The 27,643-nt window shown below is 46.7% G+C and overlaps 1 protein-coding gene across 1 annotated transcript in view; it reads left to right on the top strand.

The window, feature by feature from the left end:
• LOC104408234 (exocyst complex component 6B-like) overlaps nucleotides 1-23,995 on the top strand; it is a gene marked incomplete at its 5' end in the record, with an annotated part of 56,690 nt that extends 32,695 nt beyond the window's left edge. The window contains 2 exons of the mRNA XM_010017774.1: nucleotides 11,891-12,032; nucleotides 23,871-23,995. Coding sequence (XP_010016076.1) covers nucleotides 11,891-12,032; nucleotides 23,871-23,995 — 267 coding nt within the window. The remainder of the gene's footprint in view (nucleotides 1-11,890; nucleotides 12,033-23,870) is intronic.
• Between the last annotated feature and the right edge of the window lie 3,648 nt (nucleotides 23,996-27,643).

Here is a 27,643-nt window from a genome sequence, read left to right as displayed (position 1 = left end):
AAGAGAAGGTGGGGCGGCCCCATCCCGGGCAGTGTTCAAGGGCAGGTTGGACACAGGGGCTTGGAGCAACCTGCTCTAGTGGAAGGTGTCCCTGCCTGTGGCAGGGGGTTGGAACTGGAGGAGCTTTAAGGTCCTTTCCAATCCAAACCATGCTGTGATTCTATGATGCCTGTGTAGGAAAAACCTGGCCAGGGAGCTGGTTATTGCACAAATCAAGTGTCATTTGGTTAAAGACCAAAAAACCTTAAACCGAATTAAATAGGATTATAAGAAAAAAGCTGAGCACTTTCAGATCTCTCTGTTGGAGTCGGTTGTGACTGTCAGCCCCAGTGTGATTTCTGCTTCTGCCAGCCCTGAGTCTCCCACCATTGTCAGCCAAAATAGCCTCCAGCTGTTGACCTTGGGCATCTTCAGCACAGCCAAACTGTTTCGGTTTTCCCTCTTTTAGTGGAATATGAGAGGTTTTGTATCGGGCTGGTGTAACTGGCTGGTTTATTTTTTGTGTGGTGAGGATAATTGCTGTATTTGCTTTTTTTTCCCCCTTTTCTTTTTCATTTGACTGGTTGCCTCTAAGCTTCTGGTGGGAGTTCAGCCTTGCCATGTGTTTGTCTTGCTGCCCTATCTGTGACAGCCTGTTTTCCCTTTAATGCTCAAAATAGAATAGAAGTGGTAAATGTTTACTTCAGAAAATGACACCCCGTCGGTTTGGTTAAATCCCGCTGGAAGGCAGCCACTAAGACATGGGCTTGTGCTCAGCTTTCGTGTGAGTTTGAAACCAATCCTGCTTCAGTCAGAGGATGGTTGGAGCAACTGCTCTTTTAGCGCTTCAGATGCCACCAGCTTTCCAGGTGAGTGGATCTTTGCACGACACAGATTGCACTCAAACTGTGTTCGCTGGCACTGCTTTAAGGTGTTGCTCTTCATAGGTTTACTGTAGTGGTATTTTGGTGGTGGAAGGCTGTCTCTTCAAGCTGGTGTGTGATAGAATCATGAATCAACCAGGTTGGAAAAGACCTTTAAGATCTTCAAGTCCAACCATTCCCCAGCACTGCCAAGGCCACCACTAACCCCTGGCACTAAGGGCCACATCTACAGGTCTTCTAAATACCTCCAGGGATGGTGACTCCAGCACTGCCCTGGGCAGCCTGTTCCAATGCCTGAGCACCCTCTGGGCAAGGAATTGTTCCTCAGCTCCAGCTAAACCTGTCCTGGGGCAGCTTCAGGATGTTTCCTCTTGTCCCATCACTTGTTCCTTGGGAGCAGAGACCAGCCCCCTCCTGGCTCCATCCTCCTTTTAGGTAGTTGTAGAGATGAGATAGGGGTGGTCAAAGTCATCAGAAGACCAAAATCCCAGTTTCACTCAGGAAAGGCCATGACAGTATCTCAGATGTGATAATCTGTGTAGATCTGGTGATTTGCTAATGGCACTGAAGCTTCTTCCATAGATGACTACATCTTGTCCTGTTCCCAGCCCCAGTAACAGGGTGTAGAAGGAAGGGCAGCAACATCTGCATCTCATCCTGCAAAGAGCATCAGTCCTTGTCCTAAACCAGAAGCTGCCAGTCATCGGATCACTTCTGGCATGGCAGGTCCTGAGGAGAAAGAGGCTTTTCTTATCCTGGTAAACCACAGATGGCTGTGCCATTTACTCGAGCAGCAGGATGGATTTTGTAGCTGTTGGAAGGGAGGCTGTTGACACAAAGGCAATGCCATCGTTCCAGTAGGTCCCAGCCGTGCATTGAATCTGAAATGCCTTCCTCAAAGTAACGCGTGTGCAGTCCTTGCCTCTCCTTTTGTAAGTGTGGGCATTGGGAAACCTTTAACTTTTAACTGCCAGGTAGTATGAAGACCTGATGGGGGTCCAAGGCTGAGGAGCATCCCTTTCCCCATCAGGCGTTGCTTTGTGGTCAGGAGCCCTGGCCAACACGCATTGCTCATCACTAACCTTCTCTTGTTGGCTGCAAGGTTTCTTCTTCTTTTCCTTGGCAAATTCCAAAACCACCTGAATGTCAGCTTGTAGCTTGGTGCCAGTCACCTTTTTCCAAGTCCATAAGTCAACACACTGGCTTCAGTGTTTAGCTCCTGGGATGACTTCATGGAGCCAGAGATCAATTTGGAGTTTGAGCATAGCTGAAATCAAGAAGTGACAGTTAATGTTTGCACATCAGTCACCCCCCATGTCCCACGTGGGCCCATGAGTGACAGGGCTCAGCCCATAGCACATTCCCTGCTGGAAACCAGGAGCTGGTCGGCTGTCATCCTCTTTTAGTAACACTAATGATTTTTGGGATGAAAAAGTGATTTCTTCTTAATAAGGGTACTACAAAGCCAAGTAAATAGGATTAATAATTAAGAGTTGCTCTCTTGATACCTATTCTGATGCTAATACTTTTAGGGATGGATTTGATTTTCTGGGATGTGTGGTGTTGTCTGACAGTGTAGCACTTAATGAATCTCATCATCCCCTGGATAAGACACTGTGTTGATTCTCCTTTTATATTAAACATAAAACTTCTTAGAAAAATGGACTTTTCTTTGGGCTAATCTATGTTGTTCCCAGTGATTTGGCACTCATACAGTTGTGTTTTAACTCCATATGGATGCTTCCCTTCTCACACCTTCATCTGGGCTTGGTTCAGCTGCAGTTCTCCAGATCATCTTCTCTCATTTAAACACCAGGGCAGGTGTTTTCTCTGTCTTTCCATCAAACTTCTCAGTGCTCCAAGGCCACATCAGTGTAGGAGGCTGACCTGCCCCTTGTCCCTCCACTGGCTTCACATGATCCCATTCTGTGGGTCTGTAGGTACAAGCTTTGGTTTTGGACCACACTCCCTGTTCCATTGCCTGTCCACCCCATTAGAGATGCACCCATAGAGTTGGGTATGGCCAAGTTGGTCACTGATGCCAGCTGAGCTCCTGCCTTCAGAGGGGACATCTTTGGAGACCACCCTGCTCAGGGTGGCATTGATGCACCAGCTATAGGCTTGGTCAGCTCAGAGAAGTCTCCTTGACCATCCATTTTGCTCAGGGTTCTCACTTGTTCCTGCAGCATTTTGTCCTGGATCAAGTCACTTTAATTTCCAAGATATTAAGTGAAGATCCAAGGGGGTTTTTAACCAAAACCCTCCCCAAAACAGTCCAAAATAACAACAAAAAAAACCCCAAAACCTTCACAAAACCACTTTGTCAAGATTGAAAACGGATTTCTGGACAATTGATTGGTTTATTTGGTTTTCAAGTAAACCTCTTAAATCCAGCAAAGTACTCATTGTACACTTGTTCTGACTGTTTGGGAGGTGTTAATGTATCTGGGTAGTGGTATGGGGTGTGGGGGGGGTGCCATCTTCAGTGACTGCAGAACAATTGTTCTTAAGAAAAGGCAATAAGAAAATGCATCAGGATGGTGTTAAGAAGCTGTTAAATCAGGATAGCACGGAAAGCCAGGGAACTCGGGAGTTTGCAGGGGTGATTTAGTGGTGTTGCCCAGGTTTTAGTGAGATTTGGAGCTCCAGTGCTGCAGGCAGCAAGGGCAGTTCAGGGCAGGAGATCAAGTCTTGGGATCTGCAGGGTCTTCATCTGTGCCTGCACGGAAAGTGTGGATGCTGGAATTAATCTCAGTATTGCATTATTGAATTGGAGTAAATTCGGTGTTGAGATTACTGGGACAACTTGTGGTGTTTATAGAAAAGTGGACATTAAATATTGAGGAATTCTAATTTTTTGGCTCACTTTTCTGTTGTCTGAAGTCCATGGATTTGCACGTCTAAATATACTTAATCACATCAGTCCCAGGGCTTGTTGCAGGGTAAGAAGAAATCCTGTCGGTAGCACAAAAATAATTGGAAACGGAGACCATTTGAAGCTTGTCAGGCTTTGTTTTTCATGGAAATGTCACATTAACTCTTGGTGAGGTGGTGGAAGCCTTCTCAGTGCTACAATAGGACTTTTGTTTCCATCTCAGTAACCACATCACACCTAATTTTGACCAAGTGCAAAGCAAGCTCCTCCTAGACAAAGCCAGAGGTGCTGCTGCAGGGTGGTGGGATGGTGCCCCTCAGACCAGGGTCTCTTTGGGGGACCCCCCAGCTGGTGGCTGTTGCTGGTTCATGCCATCACCATGGCTTTGGCAGTGGTAGGTGTGTGCTGAGGAGCCCCCTCTCCCACTGCCAGTGGCAGCATGTTCCTGATTGCACATGAAGATTAATGGGTATTTATTTTAACAACCATTCCGTTGCAGTAGCTTTTAATGAGTCCTTTGATAGCAAGTTCCTTAATTAACAAGGCAGCTTTTCAGCGTTTCCTTTCCTTAATTGTTAACATATTTGCTATTTTCAAACAAAACACGCTACCGTGAGCAGTGCCGGCTCCATAGCCCCTGTGCTGACCTTCCCCATGGTGGCTGCCTGTCCCCCCGGGAACCCAAAGGCTTCCATCTGCTCCCCAAGTATGAAATACTAACAGAAAGAGATGATTTCATAGCTCATCTCCTGAAGTGTGATTAACTTGCTGGGGTTCAAGGGGCCTATAAGGATGTTGGGGAGGGACTGTTTGTTAGGGACTGTACTGGTAGGACAAGGGTTGATGGGTTCAAACTTAAACAGGGGAACTTTAGGTTAGATCTAAGGCAGAAGTTCTTCACAGTGAGGGTGGTGAGGCACTGGAATGGGTTGTCCAAGGAAGCTGTGAATGCTCCAACCCTGGAGGTGTTCAAGGCGAGGCTGGACAGAGCCTTGGGTGACGTAGTTTAGTGTGTGGTGTCCCTGCTCATGGCAGGGGGGTTGGAACTAGATCATCTTGAGGTCCTTTCCAACCCAAACCGTTCTATGGTGATGTGCTCTGGTAGGTGCCCCTTGGCTGTGTCTTTGTGAGAGCTTTAGAGGTTTGGCTCTGCCTTTTTACTGGTTGGCATGGCCACAAAGAACGTCTGGAGATGTTGTACCAGTGTGCACAGAGGAAGCCTTGATGGGACAGGGAGGACAGCGTTGTCTTGTGGATGTAATGGAACCCACAACTGCAGACCTGAAATGTAAAGGGAATCGAATAATCACAGCATGGTTTGTGTTGGAAGGGACCTTAAAGCTCCTCCAGCTCCAACCCCTGCCCCGGGCAGGGACACCTTCCACTAGAGCAGGTTGCTCCAAGCCCCTGTGTCCAACCTGGCCTTGAACACTGCCAGGGATGGGGCAGCCACAGCTTCTCTGGGCACCCTGTGCCAGCGCCTCAGCACCCTCACAGGGAAGCTCATCTCAGTCTCCCCTGTGGCAGGGTCAAGCCATTCCCCTTGTCCTGTCCCTACATCCCTTGTCCAAAGCCCCTCTCCAGGTCTCCTGGAGCCCCTTTAGGCACTGGAGCTGCTCTAAGGTCTCCCCAGAGCACAGCAGAGGGGCAGGATCCCCTCCCTGAGCTGCTGCTCATGCTCCTTCTGAAGAGGTTGCATCAAAGGCCATGGACAGAGCTAGAAATATGGTTATAAACTGATTTGAGTCTCAAAACAAAACCTTGTAGCTTTTGTTCTGATAATATGCTGTGAATTGCTTCATTTAACTGAGCACTGGAGCAAGCTGGTGCTTGGTAGGGGTGGCCAGGCAGGCATTTGGTCATTGAGCTCTGTCAACTTTCACCCATGATCCTTGTTCTCCCCAGTGCAAATCTCTTTTGGTTTTAATGAGGTTTGCAAAGGTCTTAAAGAAGTGACTGATGCTCAGAACTGTTGGTGGAATTGCTTTATGAGATCTTACGCTCTTCAGCTCTCTGTGAAGTTGGTAAATGAGCTGTTGGTGACTTTAAAGTGTTCGTTTTCCCCTTCTCCGCAGACAGCTCAGGTCATGGTTTCATCCCTCCTCCTTTGCCTTCCTCTCCAAATCTCAACTTGCATTTTAGATAGCAATGTTCCAGGCAGGTGAAGCGTTTCTGAAGTACAGGCAGGGACCGAGCTGGTCTGGGGCCATGGGGAGCGGGATCAGGATGTAACTGCCATTTCCCAGTGCGCTGGCAGGGGGAGAGCCTTTGGGAGTGCCACTGGTTTTATTGTGCGCTCTCAAAACTCATCAGGGTAATAGGATGAGGTCTGAGCTGTCCCAGCTGAGCGCGGCGGCTCCTCTGAACATCAGGGTTCTCTAGGAGCAGCATCATCAGGGGCTGACATCTCGGAGGCGTCTTGCTCTGTCTCCATGCCAAGGCACATGTCCCGACACCGCTGCTGTGGGTGGTGCAGTGAATGGTTTCGGGAGGGAGGTGAAGCTGGTGGAAAACACGTCCATCACAGGCTCGGCTCCGCGTGTCGGTGCACTGAGCTGGGGCTCTGTGTCCCAGCGCTGCAGGAAAGCTGAGAAATGAACCAAGGAGAGAATAAATAACACTATGAACTGAACCACAGTCATAAATAAGTGCCAAAGAACCAAGATGGGCACGTTGTGGTCTGAGGATGTACTTGATATCTGCCAGCGCGCAGCCCAAACCATCCCGAGTGTGAATACAAACAGCCTTCTTCACTTGCAGCAGCAGCTTATTAGTGGTGATATATCAGTGTCTTGCTGCTGGTTTTTCTCCTTGTCAGCAGCTGCTTATCAGGCAGATTTTGCACTGAATTTCTAGGGAAATAGTGTAAAATTGATGTTTGGAAGCTGTTGCTGATCTTATAAGGAGCTGCTGTAAGTGGGTATCTGTTGCGCTCAGTGTAGGGGTGAGGTAGAAAAGGATTAGGTCAGTCTTATTTATAAGGCTAGGTTTGGGCTTATTTATAAGGCTATGTTCAGTTTTATTTATGAGAGTGGAAAACATGCATCCTGGAAGGGTTTTAAATCTTGGTGCCCAGGGAGTGAGATGCTGGTCATCGCTGGTGGTACCTTCTTTTCTCCAACCAGACATTTAGCACAATGATTTAAAGTCCTGCAGCATGTCCAAGCCCTCTGATAGTAAATATAAGGGGAAAATGGATTAATGCTTAAAAAAATACCTGCATATACTTTTGTCTTTCATCCAGTAATGTTGGATCTAAACAGTCAAGCATTTGTATATTCTTAAATCTGTGATGAAAGACTGAGTCTTTTTTAAAGCAGGATGGTTTTTTAGGTGTTTAGACCTTAAGAAGAACAGAAATTAAAGGTCAGGTTCTCATCTGGCGTGAGAAGATTCAGCTACAGAGTTTTCAAAGACATGGTGCACATTTGCACCTGAAAAGGTCTTGGGCCTGGCCGAATCCTGTGTGAAAGGAATGGGGAGGGAAGGCTGAGCCAGGAGCTGCTACTGGGCTTGTTGGTTGTATCCCCTTTAGCATCTCTTGCGAAGAATTTCCTAACGTACCACTTACACCCTGCTTTCGCAGTGAAGGCTCAGCAAAGTTGTTGTGCTGTCAAGCCCTGATGTTTAAATTACTTTTTCCATCCTGTCTTCCTCACTTTCAGCTTATTAACTTGACATTTCATCTCAGTTATTTGCTCTTCTTCATACCCTTCTGGTGTCACTTGTCATTCACTGTCTATATGGGCAAGTCTGGCTGGCCAGAGGAATGTGTGCAGGGTGTTTGCTGTGGCTGTTGCAGGTGGAGGGAACCCTTTAGGTACTTCTGCATATTGTGATCTGATCCTTGCTTGGCATGCAGGAAGGTTGTTACCCTTACGTTTTTGTCAGTGGGGCAGAAAACCTTGCTGGTTCGACTTCCCTTTCGGGTGAGCATCTCCAAGGCTTCTCCAAGGGTTGCCCTCTGTGCAAACTCTTCCTGATGTGCAGTCATGAGCAACTCTTTGGCATGTTCTCATGTTCTTCCAAGACGGGTAAGGAGCCTTATTCCCCACACCCAGCATGAGTGGGGGTCCCAGGCCACGGCTGGAGAGCTTTGTTTTCTCATCCTCTGCTTCCATCTGGGTCTTCTGCTCAGTGCTGGGTGCACCCCCAGAGCGCGAGCAGCAGCTCAGGGAGGGGATCCTGCCCCTCTGCTGTGCTCTGGGGAGACCCCCCCTGCAGCCCTGATCCAGCTCTGGGGAACAGCACAAGAGGGACGTGGAGCTGCTGGAGCGAGGCCAGAGGAGGCCCCGGAGCTGCTGCGAGGGCTGGAGCAGCTCTGCTCTGGAGCCAGGCTGAGAGAGCTGGGCTGGGGCAGCTGGAGAAGAGAAGGCTCCTCAAGGGGACACCTTAGAGCAGCTCCAGGGCCTAAAGGGGCTCCAGGAAACCTGGAGAGGGGCTTTGGACAAGGGATGGAGGGACAGGACAAGGGCAATGGCTTGAACCTGCCAGAGGGGAGACTGAGATGAGCTCTTGGGCAGAAGCTCTTCCCTGTGAGGGTGCTGAGGCGCTGGCACAGGGTGCCCAGAGAAGCTGTGGCTGCCCCATCCCTGGCAGTGTTCAAGGCCAGGTTGGACACAGGGGCTTGGAGCAACCTGCTCTAGTGGAAGGTGTCCCTGCCCAGGGCAGGGGTTGGAGCTGGAGGAGCTTTAAGGTCCCTTCCAACCCAAACCAATCTGGGGTTCTGTGAAAACTATTCAGTCACAGCAAAATCTCAGGTGTCTGTTGGAAGTAATGAAGAAAAATCACGGTCAGGTAGCAACGTGCTTCCCACTGTGGTTGGGGATGAGGAATTGGCATAAGCAGTGTTTTAAATAACCAAATGTGTCAGAAGGGCACAAGTTAATGATGAAAAGCAAAAAAAGAACCCCATGGCTCTGCTAAACTTTATGGTTGCCGTGCTTCATCTTCATTTTAGCAAAGATGTTTGTTTGGAGGTGAGTAATGAACGCTCCTGGAGCTTGGGAACGGCTGTGAGCAGTGGAGATGAAGTACCCTGCCCTGAAATGCATGGGTCTGCTCTTTTTGTTTTAAATAAGAAATGCTTTTTTTCCTTCCTGCTTTTAAGACGAATGTGACCTGAAGATCCAAAACAACTTTGTAAAGCTGGTAAAAACCCTTCCCAGCACATGCATCAAACATTTACAATGAGGGTGGTAAAACACTGGCACAGGTTGCCCAGGGAGGTGGAGGATGTGCCATCCCTGGAGACATTCAAGGCCAGGCTGGATGCTGTTCTGGGCAACCTGATGTAGGTGAAGCTGTCCCTGCTCGCTGCAGGGGGGTTGGATTAGATGAGCTTTGAAGGTCCCTTCCAACCCAAACCATTCTTTGATGCTGTGAGTTGCTTATCTCAGTGTGCTGCAGTAACGAAACTTGCGGGACTCAGCTTGAAACACTGCTTAACCTCCTTGCTTTAATCCCAGTTTAAATACAGTTTGTGAGTGAGATCTAAGCCACTCCTTGTTTTCAAGAAAGCATGTTAAAGCCTTTTGTGTGCATCTGAACACATAATCTCCTGCAGGAGCTGTTTGCAGGTAGCACCATCATCCAGAAATATGGGATGCACATGCTGACATCAAATCGTTCCGTGCAGCATCACCTGGTAGGTCTGTGTGAGTCTGTGCTCTTGTGCCAAAGGATTTCCCCATGTTTATGGCTTTAATACATGTTGCAGGCCCGTGCCAATCTTACCTGCCAAATCTTACCTGTGGTTGATAATGAGGGAGAAAGGTGGATAGATTGAAAACTAAATGTCCCCACGTGTTCAGTGCCCCTAAATGATGCTTGGGGTTAGTTCACTGGGAGCTGGCACCTGTAACCTCTGAGACTTGCTGCCGTGGTGCAAAGTAAATTCAGTGAGAATAGAAGAAACCTCCTTTGTAAGTGTTGTGAGGGGTGGTCTGAGTTTGGGTTGATAATGAGGGAGAAAGGTGGATAGATTGAAAACTAAATGTCCCCACGTGTTCAGTGCCCCTAAATGATGCTTGGGGTTAGTTCACTGGGAGCTGGCACCTGTAACCTCTGAGACTTGCTGCCGTGGTGCAAAGTAAATTCAGTGAGAATAGAAGAAACCTCCTTTGTAAGTGTTGTGAGGGGTGGTCTGAGTTTGTTTAATGGCTTTGGTGATCCTTTGTATTTTCTGAAGTGCTTTGCTAAACACAGTGTGCTCCCTGCTTGCTCCTGAGCCTGTTCCTCTGTAGGACCAGAGCATCATCCTCTGGCCAGCCTGGCATGGGACAGCCACCTCCTCTTCTGTCCCCTTGGGGCATCCAAGAGTCTGTAGGTCTCTGTGGATGACCTGAGTTCTCCATCAGCTTCCCTCTCTGCTGCTGGTGGCTCTCCTGGTTGACAATGCTTTAGCCAGGTCAGGGTGTGGGTGCTTGAGATCTGTGACGTGCTTATGACCTTTCACAGGAGATGGAGCTTTCTGAGCACCCTTTCCCCTTTCTCCTGTTCCACAGCCCATCTCTACCCTCAGCATCATCCCTTTCCTTAATATGACTCCTCTATGGACATCCTAAGTCCTCAGGGGCATCCTGGGCTTTTTACCTGCCAGTTCAATTGTGTCAGTGCAGGGGCTTGGTTTGAAAATCAGCTCTTTCAGACTCCACAATTCGAAACTTCAAGCATTCTAATTAAATCATCTGTCCCGAGTTCTCTTCTCTTGCCTTGCAGTTGTTCCTCGATTGGAAGATGGAAGGTTTACCTCGGGTAACTCCTCTTGCTGTGGACTGTTCACAAGGTTTATAGCTTGAGATCTCAGTTGTTCCTCAAAAGTGAAATGTACCTGTCATGGTGCAGAGGAAATGGGTCAGACATTATTTACTGACAATGGTCTGAATTTCTTCTGTATCTGAAACTCAATTTCTCAGACTTCCATTGCAGATACGAGTGTTTTGAGGGATTTAAGTAGATTCTGTCTGTATGGCAGCCTCGGCTGCAGCCTCCTACATGTTGATCCCCTGTTTAGTCACTTCCTGTTAGGGACAGCTTGGGAGAAGGCTCTAAGGTGTCCCCTTGAGGAGCCTTCTCTTCTCCAGCTGCCCCAGCCCAGCTCTCTCAGCCTGGCTCCAGAGCAGAGCTGCTCCAGCCCTCGCAGCAGCTCCGGGGCCTCCTCTGGCCTCACTCCAGCAGCTCCACGTCCCTCTTGTGCTGTTCCCCAGAGCTGGATCAGGGCTGCAGGGGGGGTCTCCCCAGAGCACAGCAGAGGGGCAGGATCCCTTCCCTGAGCTGCTGCTCACGCTCTGGGGGTGCACCCAGCACACGGGGGGTTCTGGGCTCAAGCACACACTGAAGCCGGGTCATGGGGAGCTTCTTGTCAACCAACACCCCCAAGTGCTGCTCCTCAGGGCTGCAAACTGCATTCATGGAATCATAGAATCGATAGAATTCCCTGCGGTACAAGCAGGAGCAGCACATGTTGGGGTGCTTGAGGTTATTTCCCACTACCCAGGCCTGGGGAACAGTCCTGTCCGTATAAACACAAATGACTTCTTTAGTCACCTCCTTGCCATGATGTTTCCTTCTCCTTAGGCCCCAGTGGCACCTGGAAGGTGCCGCACGGTGCTAGAAGGGCTGAAGAGCATCCATGTGCTAGAGACACCATTGTCACAGTAGTGTGGCCCCAGCTCTCTGCTCCCTTGTAGCCAAGGCTAAACCTTGAACTATGAGCCTCTGCTGTTAGAAAGCGAATTTGAAATTCCTGTATGGAATATATATGGATTCTGGTTTGTTTGTGGGCTGGAGTTCTGAATTGTCATCAGCACTATTTTGACCTGTCAGTGCTGTTACTTCGGGCAATCTTTGTATGATGTTGAATGGTATATTGCCTGGCCCATGTTAGGACATGATAATGAGAGATGCCTAGAGCTCTAAACACCAAGGTTCTCTTGGATTCGAGCTGCTCATGGGCACTCTGACCTGGTAAGGTCTAATCCTACTGGTAGCAATGGAAGATGATTCCCTTTAAGGACGGTGTTTGCAAGAGTGAAGGTCCCACAGCAGATGGGATGTTAAAGAGGCTGTACTGGTGTGTCTTGGTCTGGAGAAGTTCCTCTTGCATTTTGTGCTTGATGGCCTTAATATAAGTGTCCCTTTCCTCCTGCAGGGGAAGGTGGCACAGACGGCGTGCATGTCAGCGTGCAAGCACCTCTCCACCTCACTGATGCAGCTACTGCTGGAAGCCGAAGTGCGGCAGCTGACGCTGGGTGCCCTGCAGCAGTTCAACCTGGACGTGGAGGAGTGCGAACGTAAGAGGGCAAAATCATCTCCTTATTTCCTTATTTCACTTTGCCCCTGTGTGCGTTGGGCCACAAGCCCCAGGGGTTTTACCGATACCAAGTGTTTGGGGCTGGTGAACCTCTGCAAAGCTCACTGGTGCTGTGCACAATGACACTTGGCAATATCTTCAGGACAGAAGCAGTCCAGTCAATTCTAAGAGATCAAAGCTTTACTCTTCCTTTTTCTTCTTAATGCAGCCTTCATGCTTTCATAGAATAGAATCATATAATCAGCTAGGTTCAAAGGGCCTTTAAGACCATCAAGTCCAACCATTCCCAGCACTGCCAAGGCCACCACTAATCCATGTCACTTAGGGCCTCATCTACACGGGATGTGAACACTTCCATGGACAGTGACTCCAGCACTGCCCTGGGCAGCCTGTTCCAATGCCTGAGCTCCCTTTGGGGAAGGAATTGTTCCCAGTCTCCATCTAAACCTGCCCTGGTGCAGCTTGAGACCAGAAGAACATTTCTAGACCATCCCTGCTTTTTGAGATGGAGTACTATGAAAATAGGAGTGGGTGAAACATGAGGAGGACTAACAAAAATCAATAACTGGGCTTATGTTCTTTAGAAGTTCTGGTCCTCTCCTGACCTCACCTGTTTATCTTCTTGTCTGCTGCAGGGAATTCTTTCTCAAAGCAAACTGTGTTTGCAAAGTCACTGTTATGGAGAAGAGATGTCCTGTAATAAAATGACTACATCCTTTCAGAGGTGTGCATGGAGCATCATGGGGCCAGGACCACAGCTTTGCTCTCAGCCCTGCTAATGTCTGTTCGTGTAACTTACACCTGAATTAGCTCTGAAATCCTGAAGTTTCCCTCAAGTTGCTTTCGATCCTCCTAATAAAAGGGCTAAAAAAATATAGCACAAAGCTATTTTTATAATCAAGCTAAAGCAAGGTGAATGCACTTCTGCACAGGAACCTCTCTCCCTTACCAGGGGGATGGATTTGTTACTGGGGTTAATATTAGGATGGAATAGTGACCGTGACTGCGGGAAACACAGAGCTTGTCAAGATTGATAAAGAGTTCAGGAAATATTTGATAAAGTATTTGGGGGGAAGTTTTTTCCCCAAATATCTGCCTTTTTGGCTTTCTCAGTTGAGCTGGAATTTGGGATATAGCCTGTCTAAATAGCAGTGAGTTTGCTTTTCCTATGTCTGGTAACCTGGTCTAGTGGAAGGTGTCCCTGCCCATGGCAGGGGATTGGAACTGGATGATCTTAAGGTCCTTTCCATCCCAAACCCGTGATTCTGTGGTTCTATAACTCAATTAAATCAGTTGTATTGGTTTCTTCATCATCTATCACTTAACAGTCTCAAAAGCTAATCTTCTACCCTTTATAAAAGGTTTTACTGGTTGTGTTTTAGTTCAGCTGCACCCATCAAGAGAGAGATGAAATTTGTATCTGAGAAAGGTCACTCAGTAAGAATTTTGGTGTTTGCAGTGAGTAGATTTTCATTTTTTAATGTCCTTTTGCCGATTTCCAGCACTCAGCTGAATAGCCTGTGAGAAGGATCCCTGTTCAGTCACAGAATCACAGACTGGTTTGGGTTTGAAGGGACCTCATCCAGTTCCCACCTCCTGCCACAGGCAGTGACATCTTCCACTAGACCAGGTTGCTCCTCAATGCATCACATCCGAAAGTTGCAGCTACACCATATATTGCAACACAAGCAATGCCTTTTTTTTCCTTTCAGAAACACCTTCAGCCCTGAATTCTTCCTAATTTGTGTCCCATCAACATATAGCAGCTGTGTTCCCAATCACTGTCCAGAGGGACAAGCAATGATGCTGAGGATAATAGGAAGCATTTGTCATTAATAATAGTTTCCTTCTTTTTCTTTTGGCTGCCAACAGACTTGTAACCCTGCAGTTTTCTGCCCCATCAGACTGTGGGTCAGTAAGCAGCATCTCTTCCCTAAAAGCCCTTGATGCTAAGTAAAACAGATGACATTTAATATCAGGTTTAAAAGTATGATTCCTTAAATTCCAAGTGTTTTGTGAGACAAAACCAGGAGCACTCAGACATTCAAGAGCAGGTGACGCCAACCTGAGCACTGGGGCAGGTGACCTGCTTCCCCCCAGCCCTTTCCCGGGATGCTGTCGCGGGCAGGGAATAGAGATGGATGTCGGTGCTGTAACCTTCCTATCCATCACTGTCAGCCCCTGGATCAGTAAACCCAGACAAAGTCTTTTTCTTCCCTTTACAGCAGCAAAACCACGTTCCCTCATTCCTGTGGGTTTCTCTAGTGGCTTTCCTGACACTGGGAGTAATTGTAGTTCTATTTTTCAGAAGCAATGCATTGAGATTTTCATTTTAGGAAAAGCCAATCCCAAGAGAGTTCAGGAAATATTTCCATTTTTAAGTTTTTTTTTTTTAGTTTTTTGTTTATTTGGGTTTTTTTTATCCTTTACCTGAAAGCCCAGGTGTGCATCTTGGTATCCTTATTGTACCACTTGCGTATTTGACTTTATGTCTCTGCCTCCAGCCCTTTTTCTCTCCCCAGATGCTGGAGCTGTCCCTAGTTTAGCAGCTTTATCATCTACTTATCATGTTAAAATAGGACTTTATAGCTGTTTGGAGCACTTCCAGTAAGGTCTGTGATGTGGGAATGAGGCTTCAGAGTTCTGATCCTAGAGTTTATTAGGCTTTTCTTTAAGTCTCTTATGAATGCCAAAGGTATAAGCTGGTTAAGAGAGTGGTGAGGCAAATTAATGAAAGGACTTAGTTGTATATTAAGCATGGTTTGAGGGTGATGCAGATAATTTGCTCCATATTAGGGCAGATATAATACACATTGCAAGAACATGGGTTTCTGTAGATAGTAGATAACAGTTGTAGAGGTGAAAAAGATGCTGGCTTAGGCTTATGACAAGACACCCATAAACTAATTCTCCAGACTTGTGGGTTCATAAAATATTTCCTGATTTGTTAATATTTGCTTTCCCATCAGCATAAAAAGGGAATGGCTGCAGGAGCCATTGCATCAGGTTAAGGTTTGGCACTAGGCAGGTGCAAGCCGGGGTCGTGCTTGGGAGAAGCATGGGGTTGTGATACCTTGTTCAGCCTGGAGAAGAGAAGGCTCCTGAAGGGGACACCTTAGAGCAGCTCCAGGGCCTAAAGGGGCTCCAGGAGACCTGGAGAGGGGCTTTGGACAAGGGATGGAGGGACAGGCCAAGGGGAATGGCTTGAACCTGCCAGAGGGGAGACTGAGATGAGCTCTTGGGCAGAAGCTCTTCCCTGTGAGGGTGCTGAGGCGCTGGCACAGGGTGCCCAGAGAAGCTGTGGCTGCCCCATCCCTGGCAGTGTTCAAGGCCAGGTTGGACACAGGGGCTTGGAGCACCCTGAGGTTGCAACCTGTGTGAGCTTTAAGGTCCCTTCCAACCCAAACCAGGCTGGGATTCTACGAACTGGGAAGAAATAGTAAGTTAAGTAAACATTGTGAGCCAAATCTTTTGGTCATACGAATAGTCCTGTATGCATCAGCAGTATTTTTGGTGTGAAAGAGGCAATGAAGAGTAGAGCTACAAAGTTATAAAGCTCCTATTAGGTTTCCTATGATGAGAGAAATCTGGGGAAAAAAGGGAGCTGTTTTCCTTTGGCATTATCCCTTCAGTGAGACCATGGCGCTGGAGCCTCCGGCCAGACAAAGCCCTCGAGGAGCCCAGAAGAGGTGGTTGTCCTCTTTTTTTGTCCCAGCAAATACCTGTTTCCCAAGATGTTTGTCAGAGGTTTGGAAGTCTTTTGGTGCAGCTTTACAGCAGTGTGTGTGTGTGGATGGCACAGCTGGCATCCAGGGAAGGGCAAAAGTCATTTTTAAATCGCCTGTTGTTGGCCAGGTATTAGTTGTAACTCTTGTTCTTATTGCTTGGCTTCACATAGCTCTTTTTTTATGCAGTCAAGAGAGATTCTCTTACCTCCTTTTTAAACCTGAAGAGAAATAAGGCATCGAGGTTAAACGAACTGCCCAGCAAGGCACAGTAGGACACCTCTAATTATGTCTCAATTTAGGAGGGAATTCTGGCTCCAGCCCAACAAACCAGCTTGAAAAGAGGAAAAAACCAGCTCTGGAGAGGGAAAAAAAACCCTAACACAAATATTCCTGTGAACCTGTAAATAGAGGAGGTGATGCTTTTTTCAGACCAAGCATTTGCTTTTTAAAATGAGTTTGCTGTCTTCCAGAATCCATCTGTAACCCAAGATTTAACAGTACATGCCACGTGCTTTTTGTAATTGCCGTGTGCCTTGTAGCCCAGTTCCCTGCTCTGCTCGTTTCTGGGACCTCCTGGTGCTGGTTTATATATCATTTTTCCATATCTCCTGTACCTAAGAGGTGGTGGGAATCGACTGTAACAGTCCAGATTGGGAGATTACAACTGAAAAAGCAACAAGAAAGGGGGTTGCTCTCACTCCTACGAAAGTGTTTCCCATCTCTGTAACCAGTTCCAGCAGTGGTTGAGGCAGATTGTTTTTACAATCCTTAGATCATAAAATAAGCAGTTCCCTAATCTCCGAAGTCTTTTAACCGCTGCTTTATGAGAAATTAAAAGCACCATAAAAATTATATTTCAGATTGCATTCAACTCACAGTTTTCAGTCAGACCACTCCTGGGGGCAGGCAAGAGGAAACCCAGATGTCTCCCATGTTTGAGGAATCCTCCATCCTGACACATGAGCGTGCCAAAATGTGCTGATACAGGTCTCGGCACAGCTGTTCGCCACCTCCCTCTTGGCCGTGTTATCTGGCTCTAAAGACTTTCCACATGGAAATCCAGTTATTTCATGTAAGATGCTGAGGGTTGCCCACCACACCGGAGGAGTCCTCCCCCTTGAGGACAGGCTGTGGGCTTGGCACCCTGCAAATGGTTGCCTGATGCTCTTCCAACCTGCATCCCACGGGGAATTAGCATGCGCGACACTAGAGGTGAGCAAAGAGGTTTTGAGGACAAACTCCCTGACTTTAGGGTATTGCACTGTGGGCTTGCTCGTTTCCAACCTGCTACAATGCACCAACAAAACCTTGTATTTTGGAGGAGAAAAGGGGATGTTGCAGTGAACAGAGGGAAAGGTTTGAGCAGATCACATCAGGAGAGAAATGTCCACACCGCTGATGCTGATCTCCCGATGTTCCTCCAATACCATGTTCAATTTTGGGTCCCTCACTCCAAGACAGATACTGAGCTGTTGGAGTGTGTCCAGAGAAGGGCAACAAAGCTGGTGAAGAGTCTGGAGCACAAGTCTGACGAGGATAATGCTTTATTGTGTGCGTCAGGAACAAACAGAGCTCCTTCCCTTATGTTTCCTCCTTAGGGCTGGCTTGGGGTCGTGCATTGGTGCCGCATCCTGGAACATCACAACCTGGATTGGGCCTGAGCAGCAAGAAAACCAGTAGTTCTGGCAAAAGGGTGCTGACCTTTGAGAGTGTGAGGGCATGTTTAGTGTAGAGGTCCATGACTGAACCAGATCATGGATTTTGGCACCTAAGAAAGCTGCTGCCTATTGATTAAAGTGCCATTAGGGTCATAGGCTGTCCCAGATGTAAGGTTGAGCAGAGTTTGCATGAGCTACCTGTGAGGATAGCTTGAAACACCTTTTCACCATGGAGCAAACAGATCCTGATGCTTGTACAAGCATAGTTCAGCTCATCGCTGGGAGCTTGCAGACCCTCTGATTGCTCGGGTCTTGTTGCTTTTGTGGCTGTGACCTGCCTGTCCCTTGGACGATGAGAGGAGCACGTTGCTTCCTTCCACCTCTCCACCTGTCTAAACTCGGCCCCCATTGAGGGCTGTTCCCCATTTCATTGGGAAACATAACTTTGTGTTTTCCTGCTGTTGAAATGGAGTGGGGTGATGTGTACTGACAGCAGAGCTGTCTTCCAGGCACTGCTGTGCGTGCTTTCTGAAATGGGAAGGGTAAATTATTGCTGCACTGAGTGTCAGAGGGCATGGAAGTGGAAGCCTCTGGTCCATGGCTCTGCCATGTTCCTATGCTTAGATTTATCCACACGTATTTCTTTCTGAATTTGTTCCCCTGGGCATAGCATTAATTTATTTAGTGGTGCCTTCATTTCCCTCAGCTGACCTTTCGCAGAGGTTGCAAAGTGCTTGCAGTGGCAAAGAAAAGCAATGCCTCTTCACTTAGTGTGTATAAATGTGCATGGAAAAGTACATGACTCCAAATCCATGAGGTACCCTTTTTGTTTGGATGCTGATGAGAAGTATTTGGACAACGCTCTCTACTTACGTGGTCTTTGCAAGTCACACTTGAGCAAATCCTGGAGTTTGTGTGGTGTCAAAGACAAATGAACTTCCCTACAGCCTTTTTACTTTGTCCTTGAACTTAGACCTCCTGCTTACTACTGCTCTCTCTAACCATCACCTGATCTTTTGCCCTATGTTCTCCCTTCATCTATCACCTTGTCTCCTTCAGCGTTTTAGCTTTAGTATTTCTCTCTGTTTTCCTTCTCTTCTGCCTCCTTTCTAAACTTGTTGCTTATACCATGGTGTCATCTCAGCCTCTCCTGTCCTCTTATCTCCAACTTCTGCTGTTTGCTACAATAGGTCGAATATCCTCCAACACCTTCCTATGTCCTCCTTTGTTACCAGATACCCACTGATATCTGTTTACCCATCCTTACAGTCCTCTGCAACTCTAAGAAGAGATACCTCTGTCCACACCTAATTCTGTTTAAGCACTTTTAAGAGTGCACAGTTCCTCAGCTCTGTGCCCACCTTCCCTTCCCCACCCATCATGGACACACACTGTAGATGTTTGTCAATCTTTGCAGCTTGAATGAGCTAATAGTGAGATGTGCACATTCCATTTTTCCTGTTATTAGTATTTTAATTGAGCTGAGAACTTCATACCTACTAAGAGACACCCACTGTACATCTTGGGTTATGTATACAGGTTTGGGAACCTGTATAGATGTGTAACTTGGTTCTGTAAACCTGTCCTGCAGATTGGCAGGGACTGGATTTCTTGCTGCACATCTCATGCAATTTCTTAAGAGCTTCCTTTTCTTCTGCTTGAGAACATGTAGTGGTCCACTGGTGAGGAATTCCTCTCTGGGGCTGTGGATGCTCCTCAGCCCTGTCAGCAGACCATCACAGCCCCATGGACCATTCATTTCAATGCAGTAACAGGACTCCAGGCTCAAGTTCGTTCCATCAGAAGAACAAGTGATGGAGAGGGGTTGAAGTTTTTATTTAATCTGACCCAGTTCAGTGTATTTTGGGTAATTCTTCCCTCTCCCCACAGCTCTCTGGCATTCCCCAGATGGGAATGAGCTTTGATCATTTGGCCTGTAATGGGAAACAGCTTCAAAGCAGGGCTGCGTGGGAATGGTGTGGATGACATATAAGCTCAAGATGGAAATTGGGATCTTCTCTCTATTTCTCTTGCTTCAATTTGTACCCATCATTTCTCAACTTTTTTCCCCTTGTGAACTTCTCCAGAGTCCACACAGATTTGTTCTTCAGCTTGAGTATCCTCTGGGTAGGGTGCTTGGCTTTTCTAAGATAGTCTTCCAAGGTTTTACCTAAGGAAGATGACTTTGAGACCTATGTTTTCTCTATTGAGGAATACGAAGATGGTTGTTTCCTCAAATACAAAATCTGGCTCATGGATGATGCAACCACAAGCAGGTTATCCAGGTTCCTCTCAACAGGAGCTGCTGTAACCTCGATCCCACAGGTCTGCAGTCATGAACTCTGGTGGTTTCAGATCATTCAGAGAAAATCTTACCCTTAAAACGATGTTTTTGAGGAATGAAGTCACCAGCTGTGTTCATTTTAACCTGACAATATGGGTAAGACTCTGTCCCCATGTGCGCAGCCGTGTACAAAAGAGATTCCCCCATTCTGTATAATTAATTTACAGTGGATGTCTCTTTTCTGGTGTGCGTTTGAACTCTTTCTTCTTTGTTCATTGTAAAGGGCTTAACGGTTCCTGTTCCTTGATTCTTTCATCAGTGAAATGTTTTGGAAGAGAGGTTAGAGTCCCCTTGTGACCTGCCCTGGGTGGCCCAAGCCTGTAGACCTTGCAAAGACATTACTTTTTTGGCCTGAACACAAGTCTCTCAAACCTTTAGCCTGGCTAAATGCTTTGTACAAACAGGCGCATACTGATCTGCTCTATTCTCTTGTGATTTTCTGCTCAAGGGGCTGTACTGTAGATGGCTTGCTATGTTTGCTGCTTGCCTTGGTAGTGGAGGCAGTACAATAAACGAATCCGACAGTACTGAGGCCAACGCTGTGCATGGTCGTTCCAAGAAAATTATCCTGAAATCTGGTTGAAGAGATTAAAACCAAGAAGAACTGGCTGTGTCTTTCCTCTAAAGCTCTGTTCTCTTCTTTGTTTCTTTTTTCTTCTGTAAGACTTTGTTCATTCTTCCTTCCAAAGAAGTTTGTGGCATTGGTATGTAAACTGTGACCTACGATTACAGAAGGTACGGCTATTTTTATAACAACCATGGGGTGAAGCATTGCATTCATTCCTCCTTGGGCTCCTTCCAGCCAAGTGCTGGAGCAGCTTTCTTCTGAGCCGTGTTCTTGATCTCATTTCTTCTGTAATACAAATAATCTCATACATCATTTCACTTCTTGGATGTCAAGTGCACTGTTAATGCAGTAGAGACTCCAGTCCATTCTTTTGATGAGAATTACTGTTCAAGCAAATGTTGGTTCAAGGCACTACCGCTGTTGTAATGTGTAGTGTTAAAGGGCAGCATCACTCCATAACTCTCCCAGCCTTTCTCCCACGTGGTTCCTCAGTAAGAGACAGCTAAAGGTGAGCTGCTAACGAGCAACCTTGTCTTGGGATGAAATCTGTCTTGGGTCCCTCACAAGCGGATGACAATGGTGATAAATTCACAAGCCTTGTGAAAACATTCAAAGCCTAGTCACAGGCATTTTCTGCTGAGGATGTGAAATTCATGCTTTTGGGAAGACCTTAAATTCCACAACTCCATGTGCACTTCTAAATAGATTCCTAGCAGCTGGGAAGCCCTTCATCCAAAATAGAAGTTTTCTTTCATTGCAGTCCTTTCAGGGTTTCTGTTTTCCAGTGTTTCCCCAAATATAATCAGTAACATGATGTGACCCCACCCTAAGAGGTTTCAGTTTGTTGGGTTCCTCAACCCAGGGATGTCGGCAACACGGAGCTGCCCAGGGCAGTTTCATCTTTTGAGAGGATGCTCAAACACTGTTTCTCACATCTAAATGTTTTTAGCTTCTCAGGTACGTGCTTTTCCAAAGCTGGGGATGTTTTAGGATTGATGTGGTTTTTGGGATAATTTTTCCAGATGAGACAGTGGGGTATAGAGCAAATGTGTAAAGATGATTTATCCCTTTGCAGATCAGAGTCAGAAAGCTCGGGTTAGTCCTCCCTTGCGCGTGTGCTGGCTCAGGCAAGCTGCAGTCAAATTTTATAGCAAGCGTACATTAAAGTGCCTTTACAGCTAGAATTAATTAAAGCAGGTTTTGAGGGTTAAATGTAAACTCACTTTGGACTATTTGCAGCCTGAATATTGTAGCATTGGGCAGTGGAAGTGGCTGAAAGCTGAGCGGCTCCTACCTTTGCCCACTCCTGTCCTGTGCATAGTGGCAAAGTCTATAGGCACAACCATGGATGGTTTCTTGTGGGTTTTGATTCATGCTTTTCCTCTCCAAAATCTAAACGTGAACAGTCACGTACATACTTTCTCTTTCTTATTTTTTATTACTTGTTTCTATTAGTAACACTGGCTAAAAGTAATGATTTTACAGCCTATTTGCTATTGTCCTGCAGCAGTTGTCACTTGACTGATCACTGCAAAGATGAGCGATGGTTTCAATCTTAGAACTCTCCTGGCACCTGAAAATATTAAATACCAAAGCCCTGGATGTCTGAAAACTGGCTGCTGTGCCCCTGGAGGTACAGGTGTCTGTATTGAAGGATGTTCTCCATCCTGAGATTTTAATGGAAGGTGGAACAAGAAAGCTGATAAATAACCCTTCTTTGCTTTCCACAAATAAGGCAGTTGAGGAACAGGGCTGAATTCCCGTGTCTAATTCATTAGTCTGTTCTCATTAGAGCCATGGGGGCTGCTCATATGACTGGGCTGCTGTAGGATGTCTGTAAGAATAGGGTTGCAATTTTCCTTGTTTTGTGGCATCTGCTTGAAAATGAGATAGCTTTTGGAAGGAGATGCATTGAAGGAGAAGACCATCTAGCATGATGTGACTCTGCTTAGCATTTAAGGACAGGACGGGTCCTTCAGTACCTCTATGTAGTCATGGAGACAGAAGGCAAAATCCACCTTCCATATTGCTTAGTCCTCAGCTTTGTGGAGCTGCAAGAGACGGTTTGAGGGTTCCTGCATGGTAAAAACCAGAATAGTTGGGCAGTAATGGGGCATATATAACTTCAAAATCCATATGTTGGTGTGTATTTTCCCTCTTTCCTTCTTTTCTGCCATCACACGTGGTTGCATGTCAAGAAGACATTTTGTTTCAGTGTGCACCATCTTCAGTGTCTGCAGGAGCAGCAAAACTCAGGAGGCAGAAGCTCCTCCTTGAGTCTTCCATGATGTTGAGTTGTGGCTTCACAAATTAGGTCCCCTCGGTGATGAGAAGTTGCATGGAGAGCAGAGATAAACCCACTATTTCTGTAACTAAAGAGGGTGAAAATGAGGTGAAGTAGGGCAAAACCAACCTCAGGAGCATCTTCAGAAGATGCACTGGAATATGTGCAGCGATTGGCTTCATGAGCGCTACCAAGTAAAAGCTGTTAAATGCATGAAAAGCAGAGGTTCTCTAGTGTGGATTCATGCAAGATCCATTCTTTAATTTGAAGTTTTCTTGTGAGGGTGCTGAGGCACTGGAACAGGCTGCATATTGGACTTGTGGCTGCCCCATCCCTGGCAGTGTTCAAGGCCAGGTTGGACACAGGGGCTTTAAGCAACCTAGTCTGGTGGAAGGTGTCCCTGCCTCTGGCAGAGGGTTGGAGCTGGAGGAGCTTTAAGGTCCCTTCCAACCCAAACTATTCTATCAATTTAAGCCCCCCTTAGTGGTTTTAGACTTGGTTTAAATAATGGCTTAGAAGAAAAACAAACGTCTTAAGTATGACGTTTTGGCCAGGTTACACTGGAAGGAGGGAAATGTGGCCTTGGAAATATTCTCTTGGCTTTGGGAACCAATGGTATTCAGTTGTCAGATGTCTTCATCCAACAGAAATAAATATGCCACAGAATGGCCGCGATTCTTCCCATTTGGGGTGACCGTGCTCCGGCAAGACGCACACCCCAGCAGATAATGCAAAGATCTGCTGCCGAGTAATTAATGACAGGGCCGGGCATATTTTTTTGATGAATGCTTATGGGGCCTGGTGACAGGCGTGAAATTAGAAAATTCCTTCAGCGCCCTAAAATATAAATAGCTTTCGGAACTGAAAAGAGTTTCACAGCTGAAGATTTTATTGTGTGGAGAGGAAAAACTTTTCCACCCCCATCCCCCCCTTTCTTCTCGGCGAGTTGTTTGTCCGTTCACAAAACAAATACTCTGAAGCCCAGTACGGCTCATGGGAATAAATTTCAGGTCGAATTAGTACAGTTTCCTTGCTGTCAGGACGGTGGAATTAATGGTGTTTTGATGACACGAATTTTGAAGGGCGAACAAAGACGCTGAAGGGAGGGAGACATGACTCCTTAGAAGCACGGTCCTCCTCTCCCTCAGCCTCTCTTGTCTTCGCTGTCATCCGTCTGCCAATCTCCCTGTCCATGGTTAGTTAAAGGCGCTTTTTATCCTCTTTTCTTTCCCACAGAGTTTGCCAGATCCGGCCCAGTGCCTGGGTTCCAAGGGGACACGCTGCAGTTGGCCTTCATCGACTTGAGACAAGTAAGTCTTTGTGTTTTTGTTTTTTGTTTTTCTTTTAAGATGTGTGACTGAAGACCATCAGGTCTTAAGGAAAAGGAGAGGAGGGGAAACGGCGTCAGTGATTTACGCCAGAGACCTATATTTCCCCCCTCCTCCTCCTCCTCCCTACGCTCGAAGCCACCTCCTTATTGAGCACTCCTGGAGATGATGGAGGTGAAAAGGGCTGGTGGTACGGGGGTGAGAAAGACTGACCCTGGCCAATGGGGTCCATTGTGCTCCTGTTGGCTTCTGCCGACGCGGCTAAAAGATAACTGGGCGACTCTCGTGGCTGACGCCAAGCAGGTGGTGCTGACAGAGAGAGCAGTGATGCAGAGACCGCCCGCCTCGAGGACTTTTGTTCACAGATAATGCCCACAGAGGCGTTTTGCGAGGGCGAAGGAATTTGCATTCGGGCTTGTGTGGGGAGGCTATGCCTGTGTGTGCATCCGTTGGTGTCCGTCTTTGGCTCGGCAGCATCCCCCCCTTCCCCAGTCCCCTCTTCCGCAGATGGTCTCCAGCCATGAATGACAAAGTGGTTGTTGGGGAAGATGATTGGGGAAGGCTTCACCCATCGGTGCCCACCTCTTGAGGGGGCCCCATTAGAGCCAAGTTGACCATAGCAGGTACTGAGGCATTTGTGGGGCTTGGCAAGCCAATTTAGGGAAAAGGGCCATTCTAGCAAGTCATTTGTTTGGGGTAGAAATGGGCATTATTGATACACTAGGCTGGGGGGGAAAAGTGAGGTGGTCCTGTCATCTCTTGGCACTGAAGATGGATGGGTTGGATAGAAAGTCTGAATGAAGTAAGACTCAATGACTGATGCTTCTCTCCTATTAAAACAATCTTTTTTTGTCTGTTAAACCCCCCTGGCTTTGTCCCTCCTGCCATCATGATGCAGTGCCTCTTTGTTTTCAGGGTTGACGTAGTTTGCATTCTGAAAACTTTCGGGTGCCGAGGGTATTTTTTCCATCTGCATAATCTCTTGTATCGATGATCTCCTTACCACTGGGACTCTGATTCATGCTGGAGCTGCTTTTAACCCGTAAGGGTTTGAGAACCTCTCTGAATCCAATTGATGTGCAGGGAGCAATCTGTCATCCCATGACACTTCTGCAGAGCAGCAATAAGTTTAATAGCATCGAGATGCCGCGCGTTTGCTTTTAGGACTTGGACCTGGCAGTAACTGCCAGATTTGTTTGCAGAATGGTCAAAATAGCTACATGGAAAAGGTGTGTTTTACCACTGCTCTGCGTTGACACTTTTATCTTCATTAGCTTCTTGGCACTTTATTGACTGCAGTACGCAACACACTTGCAACCTTCTGGGTATAAGGAAATGTGGAGGCTTTGGTCCTTTTCCAAGCACAAAGACATGAATGCAGGGATTTTGAAGAGGAAAGCTGTGGCTGTTTGAAGAATGAAATGCCTTAAAAATGCTCAGGGATGTTCAGCTGCTCTGAGCCAGTGCATTAGCAGTGAAATGTTTGCGTGGTTCATAAGTGCAAAATGCAGCCAAAAGAATTCAGCTCGGGTAAGGAGAAAGCTGAATGGTAGCTCTCTGCAGTTCTTCCTTCTCTGTCAAGTGGTCTTCTTTGTCCAAAGTGGTATTTTCTTCTTTGTTTTGGAAGGTAGTTCCAACTTTTTTTCTTGCATTTAAAAATAATATTGCAAGGAGAAAGGAGAGATGCTCTGGCCTGTTGAGTTTCAGGTGAGGACAGGCAGTGCTAGATCTTCTGGATAACAGGGATGCTTGTTGATGCCAAGTATTGTACAGATAATTGACAACACCTCATTGCTTCATAGAGAGAAGAGCCCACCTACCACTGGCTTATTGAGCTTGGCAATAACGTGCAAAGATGCGATAGTTCCCAACTCCTTTGATCCTGTTGATGACCTAATCCCATGACACGTAACATGTCACTGAACTCCATCTATGTGAGGCTTCATTGGCTGCTCCAGTGCTTCCATCACCGCGGTGCTTCTTGTTGGATGGCAGCTCCAGCTGCAAGCCCTGGGAGCAGGGGATGGCTGGAAGGGTCATGGATGAAGGTCTTTAATAGTTCTTCAACTTGTTTTTAATTCGTCCTTTTTGGACATTGCGTTCTTCTCTTTCAAGCTGCTAAATGTTAACACAATATTGACTTAAAGCTGAGAGTGGGGAAAAAGATGCCACCTTAAAGTGTTTTTGTTCCTGGCTGTTTTCTTTCTCCTTGGGAAGGAACGTCAGCATAGATCATGAAAGGGATGTTTCCAACCTGAAATCCAGACATTCTCAAAATGTTAAAAGTAATTTCAGGTTTATATTTCAGGTAGGTTTATACTTACCTTGGAGCTGCTCTGTCATTTAGTGTGGCTTAGCACAGCTTGGTTATCGCTATTCCGAGCAGACAGAATGACTTTTCTTCCCATCCTGCAACAATTCTAAATCCATAAATACCTTTAATGAAATGATAAAGTCAAGCAAGTTGCATCTCAAATCCTTCTGTAAGAGCCCTTTTATAAGAAGGGTGTGAAAGCAATACTCAAATATTTAAGCCTTTATAAGGAAGCAACAGTTATTTTTTCCCCTTAAAGTTTAAACTTTGCTGTTGCACACACTGTGCTGTATGTTAGAAATCTGAAATACATTTAGTTCCATAAATAACCTTGCTAAAATATGAAAGGTGCCTAAATAATAGAGTCTTCTGCATCTTTCTTTCCAAAGTGACTTAGGCACTTCTGTCCAGACGCTGTTGAACGTCCAAATACTGCTGAAGATCTCCAGGAGGTTTCAAATCAACCCCGAGGTTGCACGTGCAATAAGTTCCCTGTTTTCTCTGCAGCTTCTGGCCAGCTGGAAATGTTTTAGCTTTTCATTTCCATGGGTTTACTATACGAAAGTGAGTCGAAGAGGAAGGTTTAATGTTTGTCTGTGAAGTCGCTGCGCTCCACAGCCGTGCTGATCTCTCCTCGAAGCCAGATCGACACTCATGGCTGCCTGCCAAGGAAAATCTGTCTCCAGCACTCGAAGAATTTCACTCTGTGCTCTAGTGAGGGAACGTACTCGATGGATTCGAGCTCCTTGCTCTAGACCTCTCTGTCTATAAATCCTATGTGTTGAATTTCCTCTGCAAGCGCAAACTTCAGCGTCAAGGGAGATGTAGGGAAAGGCAGGCAGGTCTTGTTGGTGGCACATGGACATACAAGGGACGGGGACAGGGAGGTTCCACTCTTCTGCCCCATCATTTTTCTAGTTTACTTTATGGATGTGACTTGCCAGCGGTTAGGAATTTGAGCATTAGCACTTCAAACCCCGTCACTGAGGTTAAGACAGGCAAGTGCGATCAGTAGTTGTGGAACAGCTCTTCTGCCTACTGCTTGTCCAATAGCAAACATTTTGTGTGTCTTTTTACTGTGTTCAAAACCCAGCTGTGGTTACTGTGGGTTTGTGCTGGGTACTGGCCAGCTGGGTAATGAGAGGTCTCCCTCTGATGCATTAATTTTTCCCTATTACCTCTGATAGAGATGCTTAATAAAAGAGTGTTCCTCTCAAATCCCTGCTCTGTTCTTTCCTTCATATGGGAAGAATCCTCTCTTCTGCATTGTTGGTATCATTACTGGAGGGTGGGTTTTATTCATTTAGAAGATGAAATACAAAGTTAGGCAGGAACTTTTAGCCATGTGAAATGTGCAGTTGTTCTAT

The sequence above is a fragment of the Nestor notabilis genome, unplaced genomic scaffold (assembly GCF_000696875.1).
Source record: "Nestor notabilis isolate BGI_N333 unplaced genomic scaffold, ASM69687v1 scaffold6247, whole genome shotgun sequence".
In the NCBI taxonomy this organism is placed as follows: domain Eukaryota; kingdom Metazoa; phylum Chordata; class Aves; order Psittaciformes; family Psittacidae; genus Nestor; species Nestor notabilis.
The sequence above is the reverse complement of the archived record's forward strand: the minus strand, read 5'-3'. Positions and strand labels throughout refer to the sequence as shown.